Below are 16,059 nucleotides of genomic sequence, written 5' to 3'. Positions count from 1 at the left end.
ACTTGCCAGTGGCAAAATGTACCCATCACTCAAGACTGTCACTGCTTCTTTCTACACTCACTGAAAAATTCTCAGCCATTTTTCTAGCCCCTCATTAAGACCCATAGAACTTGGCAGCCACACCCTACTTGGAGCAGCCTCAGAAGACCTGAGTCCAAAAGCTGGCTCTGCCCCTTATTACTTTTATGACCTCGAGGAAGTCACATAGACATTTATGCTGGTAGAACAGTGGACATACTGGGCCTGGAGTCAGGGAGACCTGAGTCCAATACAAGCCCTAGACACGAGCTGTGTGACCCTGGTTAAGTCACTTAAATTCTGTCTGCCCTGGTTTTCTCCTCAGAAAAACGGGTACCCACCTGCTAGGATTGTCAGTATAAAATCATATTTGTGGAACACTTAGCACAGTACCTGTAACACAGTAAGTGCTGTGTAAATGTTCACTGCTTTGTTGTTGGTCAGTCACTTTTCAATACTGTCTGACTCTCTGTGACCCCATTTGGTGCTTTCTTGGCAAAGACACTGGAGGGGTTTTTCATTTCCTTCTCTAATTCATTTTACAGATGAGGAAACTGAGGCAAACAGGGTGAAGTGACTTGCCCAGGGTCACACAACTAGTAAGTGTATGAGGCCAGATATGAACTCAGGAAGATGAGTCCTCCTAACTCCAGGGCCCAATCTCTATCCACTGTACCACCCAGTTTCCCTAAAAAAAAGTGGTTTGCTTCCTTCTCCAGTGGATTAAGGCAAACAGAGGTTAAGTGACTTGCCCAGGGTCACACAGTATGAGGTCATATCAACTTCAGTCCTCCTGGCTCTAGGCCCAGCACTCTATCCCCCAAGCCACCTAGCTGCCTCCTGTATAAATGTTAGCTGTCATTGTTGTTGTTATTATTATTAAAATGGGGATAATAAAAGTGCCTACCTCATAGGGTTAAGAGAATAAAATGAGATATTTGTGAAGTATTTAGCACACTGCCTGGAGCATATATAAATGTTAGCTATTTATTATTTCTATTTTAATAAATAGGGATAATAAAGGCTCCCATCTCATAAGGTTATGGGAACAAGAGATACTTGTGAAGCACTTTGCAAGCCTTGCAAATTTCCTTCAGGACTTCCTTCTCCTTATTTATCTCAAGTCTTTCTCTCTTCCACTCTTTTCCCAACACAAGTCAGAAGCAGAATGTCTTAATTTCATAAAAAATTCAATTCCACAAGCAAATATCTATTAGGTGCTAACTAGACACTGGAGAAACAAGACAAAAAGGAAACCATTCTGTCTTCAAGAAGCTTACATTCTTCTGGGAAGATACATCCTATACACAGAGAAGTAAATGCAAGGTAATTTCAGGAAGGCATAAGTAATCACTAACAACTTCAGGAGAGATCAGTCATCAGGAAAGGTTTCACATAGAAGGTGGTGACTGAGCAGAGCACTGAATGAAACTAGGGAGTCTTCAGAGGTGAAAGAGAGGAAAGGGTGCATGGATGTAACATTTGGGTGACTTTATAGGAATGGAATGTGGAGTCCTGAAGAGCCAATAGGCTAATCTTATATGTATGAATTAAGTCTAGAAAGGTAAGCTGGAGTCAGATGTTGGGACATTTTAAACATCAGAATGAGGAGTTTATATTTTATTCTTGAGATGGGGGAGCCCCTGAAAGTTTGTGACCTCCAGTGACACAATAATGCAGTGGTGTCTTAGGAAGATTGTTGTGGCCAGTGTGTGTAAGACAAGTTAGAGAGGCGAAAACCTGGAATCAAGGTGCCCTATTAGAATCCAAATGAGAGGTAATAAAGATGGGAGCTGGATTGTGGTCATGTGAGGGGATAGAAGCAAGAAAAACAGATAGGAGAAATGTCAAGGATAAACCCGAGTTGGCAAACCTTGATGACTGCAAGAATTCTGGTGCCTTAAACAAAGGTTAAGAAGAAAAGTGATAGATCCTGTCTTAGACATGTTGAGTTTGAGATGGGAAAGCCAAGTGGAAATGGTAACAGGAGACTGGAAATGTGGAGGAAGATTTTTATATTTGATATAATAGGGACGTAGGAGGAGAGAGGTGTCATCTTCATAGATATGAAACTTAAACCCAAGAAAATCACCAGAGTATGGAGAATAAGCTCGAAATAGATATGCAATTGGATTATTGAAGGTCATATCACACAAAAAAAAATTACAACAGAATCAAATCAGATATCTTTCATAGCCACAGGACTAGAGTAAGAATTCTTAACCAAAGAAAGGATGAGGCAAGCATAAAAGGTAAACCATATCATCTCAATTACATGAAACTGAAAACCTTCTGCATGAAGAAAATCAATGGGACTGGATAAGAATAAAAGCTGTCATATGAAGGGGAAAAAAATCCTTGTATCAGATAACCCCAATTAGGGCTATACATATGAAATCCAAGCTATATAGGTAAACACAAAATATTGTTCCAAAGGTCTTAGCACAGTTTTCACCTGTTGACATAGTTAAAGTTTAAAACTACACTAAGATTTTTGGGGACACCCTGAATAGGCTTTCAAGAACCATTTGTCAATAGATAAGTAGTCAAAAGATAGGAATAGTTCTCAAAAATAAATCGAAAAATGGTGGCACAGGTGGTTAGGTGGTGCAGTGCATAGAGCACCGGCCCTGGAGTCAGGAGGATCTGAGTTCAAATCCGGCCCCAGACACTTCACACTTACTAGACATGTGACCCCAAGGTCACTTAACCCCATTTGCCCTGCCTTCCCCCCTCCAAAAAGCAAAAAAGAAAAAATGATTAACAGTATGAAAAACTGATCTGAATCAATAATAATTAGAGAAATACATATACAACTTGAGGTCTAATCTCATACCCAGCAAATCACCACTGATGACAAAAGATGGAAAAAATCCACGTTGGAGAGAGGCACATTAATATACTGTTGGCAGTCCAAACCATTCTTGGAAGCAGTCTGAACTCAGGTCAAGACAATAACTAAGATGCCCATAACTTTTGACCCAGAGGTCCCACTGGTAGGCAATTCTCTGTGGATGTCAAAGATCAAAACCGAAGCTTTCATATATGAAAAAATAGAGCAGCCTTTTTGTAAGAGCAAAGAGCTGGAGCCCAAAGTGCCTAGTTATTTTGTTAACAAGCTGTAGTCCATGGTAATGCCAGTGGCTCCATTATCCTTCAGTGCTAAGTAGAGAGCCACCATAAGCCTTTGGCCCGCAAATAATCTTCAGGGCATCGTAAAAGCACTTTGGATTGTTCATATGGATGGAGAACAGAATTTCATCTGCCTTCTTACTGAGCCAAGTATCTCTCTAGGCTTGGCTGGCACTTTACTTTTGACATTGTAAAATGCTGCCTTCTTAGAGATGGATGAACTATCCTGCTGGTAAACCCTGAAGAGTTTTCTGAATTTTCCCAACATTTTTGTCAAACCAGTCTTGATGTTTGTAAGCGTCCTGGCCCGGATGAGTAAATGCAGCGCTGCACACCAAATCTCTGAAAGTTGCCCACTCCTCTTCTGCTCCATTGTTGATTCAGCTTTCTCTCCAAGTTAGCAAGAAACTGTTCCAGCTCCAAGGAGCTGCTGACATTGAGTCTTCGGAGAGTTGTCCTGCCTTGGGGCTGCCGTTTTTGTTGGATGAGAACGTTTAGCTTGGAGGTGTCTATGATTGGTCCAGCACTCTGCACCACACATCACCTTTGTTACTCTCACATCCTGTCTCTTCTCCTTACAATGGCATAGCCTACTAAATGCCACATAACTAAATATCTGAGGCAGAATTCGAACCCAAGTGTTCTTGACTCCAGATCCAGCACTCCCCAACTGCCTCCATAACGTACAAAGACCTGGATCAATTCCACATTGGTGCCCCTGGGAAAAGCCAACACCCAGAACAGGGCAGCAAACAGAGTCATACTAATCACTGACAGAAGAAAGTAAAACCATAACATCGAAAAGTGCTTTATTTCTCTTCCTTCCTAAAGCTTCCACAGGAAGCAAACCACTCACTCTAGTGGGTGGTGCAGAACATTTCTGAATCCAGGCTCTCGGCCCCACAATCTGTCTGTGCTTCCCCTATATTGCAAGCAGAACAAGAATGACCAGAGAGAGATGTTTGTCCCTTGAAGTGCTTAACTTGGCTGCCGAGTCCTAAGAGGAAAAGCTCAGCCAGATCCATCACAGTGATGGGGCATCCCTCCAAACAATCAAGTCTCAGATGTGTGCAAAACACTTTCTCCATCAGGGCCTATTCAAGAGGCCAGGGTTGGAACAGAACATCCTTTCCACTCTTTTAGTGACTCATTCAAAACAAAAACTCTCTAAAACTCAGCACTTCGGGTCTAGTTTTAATATGCAAGTTTTGTCTGAACTGTCCTAAGACAAAACTAGAATTGTGGTCATAGAAAAGTCTGACTTTTTTCAAAGGGAGTTCAGTTCTAACAAAACTACTTGGCACGGCACTAGAAATGGGAGCAGAATTCCACCCGCTCCTAAAATGCAAATCAAGGGTTGTTTTCAGAAACTTTTAGGACAGCTACTGAAAAGAGGCAATACTAGAGAGAGAACTGGATTAGGAGAACCAGGCTCTAATTCCAGTTTGGATTTTCCTTGGGCAAATCAGCTCAGCACACCGCTCCACAGTGAAAAATGAGGGACTGGAGATGCTCAACATATATTTACATTAAGTACAATGGGGAGAGCACTGCGAGTACAAATAGAAAAAAAAAAAGATGAGGCATATTCACTTCATCACCTAGCCCCAGTGGAATATAAGGTAGGGTGTGGTGGAGCAAAGGAGAGACCTAGACAAAAGTGCTCAAGAAATCTGTGAGGGGAGAGAAGTCAGAAGGGGTCAGCTGAGCTGGGCTCTGAAGGAAGAGATTCTGAGAGGAGGCTATAAGGAAAAAGGGCATTCCTGGGATAAGGGATGCCACAATAACAGCCAGCATTTTAGAGTGCTTTACAAATATTATCTCATCAGATCCCCTGTGAGGTAGCTACTATTATTATCCCCCTTTTACAGGTGAGGAAACTGAGGCAAAGAAGAGGTTATCCAGCTAGAGGTGCCTGAGGCAGGACTTGCACTTAGGTCTTCCTGCCTCCAAAGCCAGTGCTTTACCAGGTCAGGGAGCTGCCTTTAACATATATGAATGAACAGAGGGAGAGGATGTTTCAAGTTCAGGCAGCATCTAGGAGTCCAAAGTGCCTGGATTACAGGTAAGGCCAGGAAGACAAGCTAGTGTCTTACTAAGGCAGCCCTCAAACCCTGTCTGTAGAATTTCTAGGGTCTTCCAGCAGCAACAGGGAGCAACTATCGATTTTAGAGCAGGAGAAACCTGTGCCTTTAGAGGGTAGACTGGAGGGAGAGAAACTAGGGGAGTGCCAGAGATCTTTAAGGACACTCTTACTGTATGTAGTTCAGGCAAGAGGAGAAGAGGCCACCAAGAGGTTAAGAGATGATGCTGAAGTGGGGGGGATGGGAAAAGAGGCTGCTAGGAACTTAAGAACAGGCCCCCTAGTGAGATAAACATAGCAGCCACCGGCTCCATCAATGTCAGGCAAGAGTAACCCCAAATTCGGCTTCTACACCAATTAGTGTCACTGGGAAAGAGAATAAAAGCCCTAATATGGGAAAACATTTCACAGAACCCCGACTGGGGATTTATAGGTATGCCTCAGATTCTATTCACACTAAAAATAAACAGAATGTGAAGGAGATGCCACTGTAACAGAGATTATGCCTGTGCAAATCAACTTTTAATTGCAGTATGATGCATTTATGAAGCTACCTGCTCTAATTCCCTTGGACCTTACCAGCCAACAGCAAGCTCCGAGCTAGTCATTCCCTTGTCCAAGGCTGAGAGGCCTGGAGCCCGATCCTGTCTAGAGGATTAGGTGACTTCTAGCAATCAGGCAACATTTATTAAGCACCTACTATGAACCAGGCCCTGTGCTAAGAGCTGGGGAGACAAAAAGAGGCATAAACAGTCTCTGTCCTCAAGGAGCTTACAATTTAATGGGGGAGACAGCAAACAAACAAATATATACAAAGTGAGTTATATGTGGGATAAATGCAGAAAATTAACAGAGGAAAGGCCCTGGAATGAACGGGAGTTATGGGAGGATTCCTGTAGAAGGAGAGATCTTAGCTGGGACTTAATGGAGGCCCAGGAGGTCAGTAGTCAGAGCAGAGGGAGAGTGTTCCAGGCCTGGAGGATGACCAGAGAAAATGCCCAGAACCAAGAGATGGAAGATCCAGCCAAAGAAGGCTGAATTTGGAGCTGAGGATCAGTTCTGCCATCTTCTCCCCATATGACCTGGGGCAGCCTCTTCCCCTTGGAAGATGAGGAGCTTGAGCAGGTGGCTTCCGATGTGCCTTCCTGCTCTAGACCTCAAGGCCCTGTGAGTGGGATACAAATCTAGGAGGCTGGCATCTTAGGCCAGCAACCCCTAATCCCACCCACCACTCCCGAGAAGGCGCCCCTCACAACCAGACACCAGGAAATGAACTGCGTGCTAACAGGCGATGGCCTCGCATAAGGAAGGAAAAGCTCATTTCACCAGATCAACTGCTTCATGTAATTGCTTTATCTGATATTTATTATTCAACAACAAAGTCCATTTCTTTCAGGGTGAATCCTGAATTATACCTTGTATTTCTTTCCTTGTCAAGAATAAAAAAGGTAATGAAGAAAAAAGCTGGACTTTTGGATACCTGGGACCATAATGACTCAGAAGCATCGAAGTGCAATTTCATGTGACGATATTTCTTTCTGGGATTTTGGTGGCCTCGCAGAGAGCTCCCACCCTCTGATCTGATGGCTATCCACAACCACCACCACCACAACCAAAAGTTAGTGTTGGAAAATGCACCTTTTACAATAAAAAAGTAGAAACCAATTCAATTTCCTTTGTTGGTTTTTTTTTTTTTACGAATATAAAGTTTCTTGTAAATATGTACAGTCTTTTGAGCTATTCCTTTAGGAGGAAGCATTTCACAAATGAGACACAAGATATACACTTTTTAGGACTTGAGAAGCCCATTTCTCATGGAGATCTAAATGAAATGCAAAGACTGAAAGACCAATTTCAGTGACCTTTCAAAATACTTGTGGACCAAGAGGCAAAACTTCAGCAAATTTTCAGTCAAATCTTCTGCTCTCAGTGGGGAGTTAAAGTATAACAAAAAAAGAAAAGAAACAATGAACAAAACCCCAAACTTCTGACAACACAAAAACCACACCGATCAAGACATTTGCCAGAGGTCCAGATGATGATGAATTTCCCACAAATCTGAAACGAATGAGCCCAAGGAAGGAGACAGACAGGGAGGACTGGAGGACTGGGGTCAGAGGGCAAACTGGAGATCGAGCTACACTAGAGACCTAAGAAGAGAGCAACTAGTTTTGCTCTGACTGTAGCTGAAACCAATTCACAATTCCCACCAGCTGGCCTCATGGCCATCACTGTGCCTTGATTGTTGGCAGAGGCCTATTCAAAGTCACGGCAGAGCAGGGGAAGCCAGAAATGAGGCTGCCAGGGAGCCTGCCGGCTACAGGAATGCTCAATTACTAGGTTCTCCAAAGCCAGGGAGCTCACCCTCTTAATGAACAGACAAGGAGAAAACAGGACAAGACCACACTGCCCCTATGGAACACAGCCTCAACATGGGGCTTCCTGGTCATGGGCTTGGTGGGAGGGAGAGGTCCTAAAAAGTTCCAGTTTCTAAGGAGTGGGCAGGTGCACAAAGAGTCATGATTCAGGTCATCGAGAAGGGAAGCACAGGAGGGGACACAGGGAGTCACATTCAAGTTTTCTAGGCGGTGATTTGCTGAAATCCTTCTCTCATCAGAATAATAAGGCTTGTAGCGTTTTTCCTAGTGCTACAGACTGCAGCTCAGTTATGGCCAGTAAGTTGGCAAGTCATCCAAAGGTCTTAATTCGCTTGCTTACATGGGAATGACAATACGATACTTAGCGTAGCAACCAAGAGATGAGCCAGGCTGATGGTATGGCAGCATGCAGGGGGCCTGGGCAGCGGCTCCTGGCCGCCCCGTGGATGCTGGGCTCAGAGCAAGTCTACCACATGCACGTCTGGCCAGAGCCACGTGAAAGCAGGGCCGGCGGACCCAAGACGAAACTGCTCAAAGCTCCACGAGCTCCTGGGCCTGGAGTCCTGCCCTCAAAGGGAGGCCCATGGACATGAGGACATTCTAAGTTGGGTAGAGAGGGGAGAGGCAATGAGTGGAGCGTCAGGGCCAGGGCTGAGGATGGCTGTCAACAGAAGGGAAGCAAATGGGATGGGGCTGTGGGTTGTACTCTACATTTTGGTTGTAAAGACCCAATGCTGCAGTTGAGCTAGAAGGGACGACTTCAATGGGAAGGTCACTTCTGTTCACATCTCTCAAGGATTCCATTCTTTTTTTTTTAACTTATGATGGTGTAGCTAGTAAATCAGAGCTCCAATCATGCCCACCAGGGTCCACATCCTCCTTGTTCTTGGTACAAAAGTTTATAGAGAGCTTGAAAGAGCTGCAGTGGTACAAAGTGCAGGGATGACCCAGGAAGGGGTGGGGATGAGATCACGGCTGGCTGGCCACTGCCCCTCCCGGCCCTGGTGGGCCTCCTCCATTGTCTCTGCTGAGGAGGGCTGGCTCAGAGGGGCCCAGGGCTGCACCACCCGCTCAGAGCCCAATGCAGCTTGTCCTGCAGGTGAAGACGAGGAGTCGAGCTTGTCTTTTGTTTGTTACTAGCTGAAAACTACACTGAAGACTGGTCCCAGACCTGGCAACAAAGAAATGAGATGGATTCAAGCTGTGCTTTTGTGACCATCATCTGAGGGTCAGTTATACAATTAGCAAGTACTCCTGGAGGCTGATTTTGTTCCTAGAGTTTCACCAATTCTGCAGCCAAGCAGCTGGGGCAGCATCAACCCTTCCCTGACTGGCATGAAGCGTCTCAACTATTTGTGTCAGCCTTTTCCTCAACCAAACTCGTGGTTTCTTCTCTTTTTAACCAATTTTAAAGGACAACGCCACCCACACACACTCTCTTTGGGAGACCTTCTTCCCCTTCCTGCCTGTCCCTGCCCTCAGACAAGGGTCAATAGGAAAGCAACAAGAAAAGTGAAGAGATGACTGAACAATCGAAGCCATCCACCTGGCATCCAGCTGCCTGGCCTTGGTGGAGGATGCACCTAACCCTGTGAAGTTACAGTCCTGGGGCTACATGTGGCATCTGGGGGACACTCAAGCACATGCCCAGACTCAAAGTCTTAGCAATGCTACGTCCTTTGTGGACCTACTGCAATGAACAGAGAAGAAATCACAGGACTTGGAGCTGGAAAGAACCTTAGGGAGTCATTTAATTCAATTCCTTCATTTTAAAGATAAAGAAACTAAGTCCTATATCAATCATTAACAAACGAATCTGCCCTCCAAGTGGTGAAGGTTAGACATTGCCCCACATAACCTGGTACAAGAGCCCCTCCCTACACAGAGAACAAAGGCTGCTGTGATCCCATTCTTCCCCTACGCCATCACAGAGTTTATGCAGTGGTACTGCAGAGAAGGAAGACCCTTCTTTCTAGCCTCCCTGCCTCCAAGGTCATCGCAATACAACTCCCAGACTGACCTTATTGACCTGTGACAGTGGCGTCCTCACGGCTCCAACAGGCAGTCGACCCCTGCTACTTTCATCAAATAGTCTTCCAGGAGATCTCTCCCTCCTAGTGCTCAACACACGCCCTGGAGACTTCTCCCTCTCTAGAGGTCGGCCAGGAGACTTATCCCTGCGCAGCTCAGTTCTGCCTTCTCGGTAGCGGTGGGGTGTGCTTGGTTCTCGTGGGTGGCTGGGGCCTTCGGGGGGTGCTGGGCTGGAGGCCACACGTTTGGTGATGTGCTCATTGTAAGTAGGGGGGCCTCTCTTGTTAGGACTGCTGTCATTCAAAAACAAGGGACATAATGTTACATTCCCAATTCCATTCAGATCACCCCCTCACAAGAGCCTGAACTAGTGCTATGAACAGAGGAAGAAAGGTGACAGATGACCAGCCCCCATGAAAACCATGCTCCACCAGGAACTTCTAAAAATACTTCCCCTAAAAGGCATGAAAAGGCATCCTTTAGGAGACCAAAAAACACTTCCCAATGGAGAGTCAGGGGAGAGGAGCAAACAGTTCTCAAAAGAAGAGCTGCAGGTTATTCAAGACTAAAGGCAAGATTGCCCAAATCCATAAACAGAGAAACACACATCAGGACAACTCACACCTAACAAAATGGCAAAAGAAACCAAAGGACTAGAAGAGTCAGGGTTAGAGGGCCCCTACTAGGCTGCTAGTGGAGCCGGGAAGGGGCCCAATCCTTAGGGGAGTCATCTGGAATTGTACAAAGATCATGCACAACTTTTGGCCGAGAGAAGCTGCTGCCAAGCACGTACCTCTAGGAGGTAAATAATGGAAGGAAAAAAAAAAAACCTTCATAATTAATTTATAACAATTGTGTATTAGAAAAGAACAGAAAAGAAAACATGCTCATGGAGAATGGCTCGCCCATCTGTGGTTGCTGACTGTAAAGGAACGTGACTGTGCTGTAAAGTGATGGAAGCATGTGATGAAAACAGAACGGCCCTGGACGGCTTATGGGAAGTGATGGAGAACCAATGAGCAAAGCCAGAACCACATGCACCGCGAGCACAGGAGGTGAAGAGAAACAGCGACAGAGCCAAGGGAACTGATCGCTGCGTCATTAAAGCGACCAAGACTGGTCTGGAAGGAAGGAAAAATGTAGCCACCACCCTTCTCTGCAGAGTGGGGAGCGTGTGCATGTGGGATGTGGCAGACCCTGCCAGCCTCGGCTGATGGCTTGGCGGGGCTGTCTGATCTGTCGTCTTCCTGTTTTCATCCTCTGTTAGATAAAGGAGACAAGACTACATTGGGAAATGTGGGTCATATAAAAACAGAAGGCATCAATAACTTTTTTTAATTTTAAAAAAGAAAGACTCTTTTGCCAAGTCGTATCTGGCAGGCTAAAACCTGGTGTGCAATATCCCACCTGCCCTTCCAACCCTTGAGCAGAACACTGAGATTTCCACACCCTCAGGCTATGAAGAACTGAGTGTGGAGCAAGAGCTGAATTAAAAGTCACTTAAGACTAAACCAGTTCAACTGACCAAGAGTCAGAATTAGACAGGAGACATCGGCTTGGATAACCGAGAGCTAACTCCAGGATAAGACCTCGGGGACAAAAGAAGTCTGTGCTGGCTTTCAGGATTTCATTACCATCCGTACACATCCCTGGGCACTGCTCCTGCCCTGGTAAGGAATGCTGCTGAATGAATGAGTCCAAAATCTGCCCAAATCTGATTCAAGTTAACTAGTCCAGTATGCCTTCCGCTGATGCAGGCTGGACACTTACAAGTTTACTGTAAAGACAGAAGTTGTCCGTCAGGACCTCCTGACCATTCTAGGGTTGCTTCCATGCTCTGTGCAACATGTGTCTGCTGAACGAGCTCTGACTCCTTGCCCAAGAACACTGCATTTTCTTTTGGGTATGTGTTCTAAGCAATGCCAACAGCAGGAACCAGAAAACAGAAGTAAAGCTGGATTTTGATTCTAAATATTTCTGTTTGATTTTTTTTAATCAATATTTTAAGGAAATCGTTTTCCGTTTGCTTAGAATGATTCCTTAGATCCCAGATCTATGGGTACCAGTGTTTAGTTCTCAGATGTCTTTTTGTTTCTAAAACTGTTTGCTACTGGCCTCTCTGAAAGTGACAGGCCAAAGCGTAGATTTGACTGATGTGATTCACTTCACTGCCTCAGTCTGTTCAAAAGGAAGGTAAACGTCTGCACTCTGTGGGAGAAATGTGAAGTTATATATAATAATTTATTGGCTACTACTGGAGATAAGAGACAGAAGACAAGCACTCAGGCCAGAATGGCAAGTGTTTCCTTCATGACAGCTTATATAAACTAACATAATGGAAGGCCATTCCTTGGGTCAACTTTCTTCCTTCACTTTGCCAGGAAGGAAGCCTGGTTTATGATGCATTTTCATTGGGTAAATTTCATCTACTATCTACAAATAGTCTAAATACATTTTTCCCTCTCTAGGGCATTTAGTTTTGATTAAAGTTCTGTGTTTGAGAGAAATGTTTCTTCAGCTACACAGCTATGAGCTATATCCAGCCCCATCATTCTTGAAACTAAAGATAAGTTTTTATTGAGATATTTCTTAATGGTGAACCTTTGGCCATCTCACTTTCTATTAATTTATAAACATTTAAAACATGAACAGCTGGCTGGGTAGTAAGTAGCCGAGTAAAAAGAAAGTAACCCTGAAGTCTGGACTTCAATTCTGCCTATCTGTCACTAAGATTTCCAGCTGATTCAGAGAGAAACAAATCCACCTAAATTTCAAAAATTCTGCCATTGTGTAATACATGCATGTGTAAAATAACTCTGTTTTTAACAGGAGCCTAGCATATACAAGAAACACACCCAGTCAGCTGCCAGTCCAAGAACACCATACCTGCGGGAGGTAGAGGCCCCTCTTGGGTGCTCACCACCAGACTCCTTAACCAGGTTGCCTTTGCAGCAGATGACTCTTAATTTGTCCTGGTAGGAAGATGCCAAGTAAATCGCTCCTGATGAAATTGCTGGTCCCAAATAACGAGGATTTGGAATTTCTAAATGAGCACGTGCAGGAGTTCTGAGGAATGAAAGGTTTCTGGTTACAATACTGCATTTTTATTTTAATTAAAATGCTGTGTGTGTGTGTGTCTGTGTGTGTGTCTGTGTGTGTGTCATGCTGCACCCTGTAGAGGCTGGTTTCATAAAGATCTTGAAAGAGCACTTACCCCAAAGAAGAACGTGCCTGAATCTCAATCACTTCAAGAGAGTTGAAGTGTGTCACAAACAGATAGGGCTCTCTGTAGGCTAGGTCATCATCATGGAGAAGGGACAATGATAAAGAAGCTGTATTAGTAGAGATTCAAATGACGCTCGTCTGCACTGATCATCATGTCACTGTCTGGCCCCTTACAAAGGAACAACAGGAGCAGGCACGGAGAGCAAGAAGGAATGTGGCTTTACCGTTCTCCCTCTCAGTCTGTACTTTCAGGTCTGGACCCGACTATTTCTGAAGCATGGGATTAACACGAATGACACTGAAAGGAACTGGCTAAAAATACATAGTACAGACTCTCCCCTGGCATGAGAGCTTCTCAAAGCCAGCATCATGACCCAGCTCAGCACTCGGATTTGGTTCTGGGTGATTCCTGGTGACTCAGGAAGAATGGCCATTTTCATTCACACTGACCCCTCCACTATGACTAATAAGACCCATTTCTTGTCTCCCAGGGGCCCCACAAATACAGAGGCTGAGTGAGAGAAAGTTCCTGGCAGAATCCACTGCCAGCCACTGCCAGCACCACACTCCACCTACCAAAGGCCAGAGGCAAACGGCTCCATCTCAGATCATCTGGGCGGCTCCGTCTTCCATAAGAGTCCACAAATACACCAAATTCTGCAAGGAGTCAACAGCCCAGGGTTATTCACATGCAAGAGTGACTAAGAGGCTGGGCAGATGGAGACCACTTTCAGAGATAAAGAAAAGTCAAACCAGAAAATAACCAGACAGTTTTAGTTGGATCTAACAGCGGGTAGACCAAAAAGCTCTCCAGGAATCAAGCCTCAAACAAGTTATGGAAGTGACCCTCAGGCAGCAACCTCACAACTACAGATGGGAAGGAGAGGATCAACAGCCAGCATGAAGACAACAAGCTGGGGAGAGGGGCATCATGTCTGGAAAGAACTTAGTTAAAACTTCTTGCCGCAAAACCCTACTATCCACCTACCGCCATGAGCCAAAGAAACACTGAAATTCGGGAAACAACACAGGCAGATCAGCCCCTGAAAGACAACTGACCGATGCCTGACTGACCTACCATGGAAACAGAGCAGGTACTCTTCTCTCTGGCTCGCATTGTTCACCTGTACAATCGTGACCGGGAAACTGTTGGAGGAGGAAGCAAACACTGCAGGTGCCAAGGAATGGTCGTTCTTATCCAGAAACTCTGTAAGAGAGGGAAGAGAGTCGCTAGGAGCTCTGAGAAGGCCTGCAGAGTCCGAAATGATCTTCCGCTCTTAAAAATGCTGGGAAGGGGCTGGTCTTACCCTCCAAAGAGTATTGCTTCATTTCAATCTCATAGAATTTGTTTGTCCCAATGATGATACTATAGTTAGTGAAATGTATACAACTACAGGGCTCTGAGGTTTCTATCTCCTGCAGAAGAAGGAAAGGAAGGAAAAACAATTAGACATTAACAGAGGGTTAAGGGTAAGCAAACATTAGGAGGAAGCGGGCCATCTTTTTCTCAATCTCAGCCTTAAGCATTTAAAGTCATCTGACAGCTTCCCCAGACCCAAAGACATGTCTATATGTCCACCTCCCAAATGCTTCTGCCTACCCTCTCCTCAACTCCAGACTCAGAAAACAACATTGTCAACAGTAAGGCTGTCCCTGAAATTTGTGTTCTGGAATCACACAAAGCTTTCCTCAGAACAGAAAATGAGAAGCCCCTGAACGATAGCTCTGTACTTCAGGCCTGCCCTGACTGCTTTTTTGGCCCAAGCATGAGCTAATTTCCAAGGTCAAGATAGAAGCCAGCAGGGAGAGTAGCACGATACATTTGAAAACATGACTTCCCTGAGCAGCTGGAATTCATGAGCTCAGGCCACAAACCTACTACACACAGAACACACGGTTAGTCCCTGGGTTCAAGAAAACAGGCCAAGTAGCAGCCGCTGTTCTCAAGGGCATATTCAAATGCAGGAGTTTATCGTGGCCTTGTCTAGATCCTCTCTGAAATTCCACTGTACATCTGTGATGCTTTTGAAAGGCTACGTTAACAGCGATGCTCTAGTGATCCTTACAGATGTTTCCATCATTCCACAACACTAGAATGAGTGTAGATAGTTTCACCTGCTTGAGTGGATAGCAGAGCTATAAGAAATGGGGCATTCACTATCTAGGGATTTGAGTTTTCTCTAAGAGCACAACAGATGCCATGATCTCATAAGTCGGGTCCACATTTTAATCATTCTCTCCATTCTCCCTGGTGGCATGCTTCAAAGAGGAGACACTACTGTCTTTTCCAAATGGCTAAAAATAGCAACTACAAAAAGAAATGGAGATCGTCAGGGGCACCACTGAGGCCTGTTATGTTCCAAAAGAAATATCACCTTCCTTCTTTACTAGTACTACAGCCACCCAAAATGAAGGTTCTCTTCAGTCTACACCTGTGCACCCAGCTCCTGCCCCAGAGACAGAAAATGCCAGAGGAGACAACCATGGCTGCTCTCTCTACCCTGGAACTACCTTGAGGAGGTGCCTCTCACTCGGGGACCCTGGAAAGCGACTGTGCTGAGTGCCCACTCTCCAACCCACAAGAGTTGGGGTCAAAAATCTCCAGGTAGCAGCAAGGTGGACAGGACGCTGGTTCAACACCTGGCTGTCCTAGGAACATTCAACTTACTTTCCTGATGCAGTATTTGCTGAGGTTTTCATTGTACCGGAGAATGACAACTTTATTAGGCATGGCAGCACAGATACAGAGACCATTCTCAATCTGCAGGGAAAAGGGAAAAGACCATTGAGCTGATCCATAAGCCCCCAGCACAGTGTCAGAACCAGGAAAACAATGGTGATGGACAATGCCCTCTGCAAAGGAGTTTGAAACAAATCATGGTCAGGAGGAAGCGTAAGGTTGGTGAAGATTTACTGGAAAGTGAAAATCCTTTTCCTGGACCTTTATCATCAGAGTGATTTACTCAAGTTGGCACCTCTATGATTCAAAATGAACACCTACATAACTCATACAGCTTTATACATCTAGCAAGAATTGTGTTTGCACAAAGAGAGTGCTTTGCCTCTCTCTGTATCTCTAGTATTTTGCCTGGCCCTCGGGGCAGTGGACTCTGCATCTCTAGTATTTAGCCTGGTGCTCTGGGCAGCCCCTGGAGCAGTGCACTCTGCATCTCTAGTATTTAGCCTGGCGCT

At 45.1% G+C, this 16,059-nt stretch overlaps 1 protein-coding gene across 5 annotated transcripts in view; it reads right to left on the bottom strand.

The window, feature by feature from the left end:
• Positions 1-2,135: 2,135 nt before the first annotated feature.
• Positions 2,136-16,059, bottom strand: part of CIT (citron rho-interacting serine/threonine kinase) — a 177,241-nt gene continuing 163,317 nt past the window's right edge. For all 5 annotated transcript variants that reach the window (XM_069081488.1, XM_069081489.1, XM_069081490.1 and 2 more), the window contains 8 exons: positions 15,536-15,628; positions 14,175-14,283; positions 13,946-14,074; positions 13,444-13,524; positions 12,857-12,935; positions 12,529-12,708; positions 9,632-9,935; positions 2,136-8,782 (listed from right to left, as the gene is read on the bottom strand). In XM_069081488.1, the coding sequence (XP_068937589.1) occupies positions 8,759-8,782; positions 9,632-9,935; positions 12,529-12,708; positions 12,857-12,935; positions 13,444-13,524; positions 13,946-14,074; positions 14,175-14,283; positions 15,536-15,628 (999 nt within the window). In that variant the 3' untranslated portion in view covers positions 2,136-8,758. The remainder of the gene's footprint in view (positions 8,783-9,631; positions 9,936-12,528; positions 12,709-12,856; positions 12,936-13,443; positions 13,525-13,945; positions 14,075-14,174; positions 14,284-15,535; positions 15,629-16,059) is intronic.

The sequence above is a fragment of the Petaurus breviceps genome, unplaced genomic scaffold (assembly GCF_028583685.1).
Source record: "Petaurus breviceps papuanus isolate PSGF00001 unplaced genomic scaffold, PetGlider_PUasm1.0 99, whole genome shotgun sequence".
Taxonomy (NCBI): Eukaryota; Metazoa; Chordata; class Mammalia; order Diprotodontia; family Petauridae; genus Petaurus; species Petaurus breviceps.
Note: the sequence above shows the minus strand (reverse complement) of the source record. Positions and strands in the feature narration are given on the sequence as shown.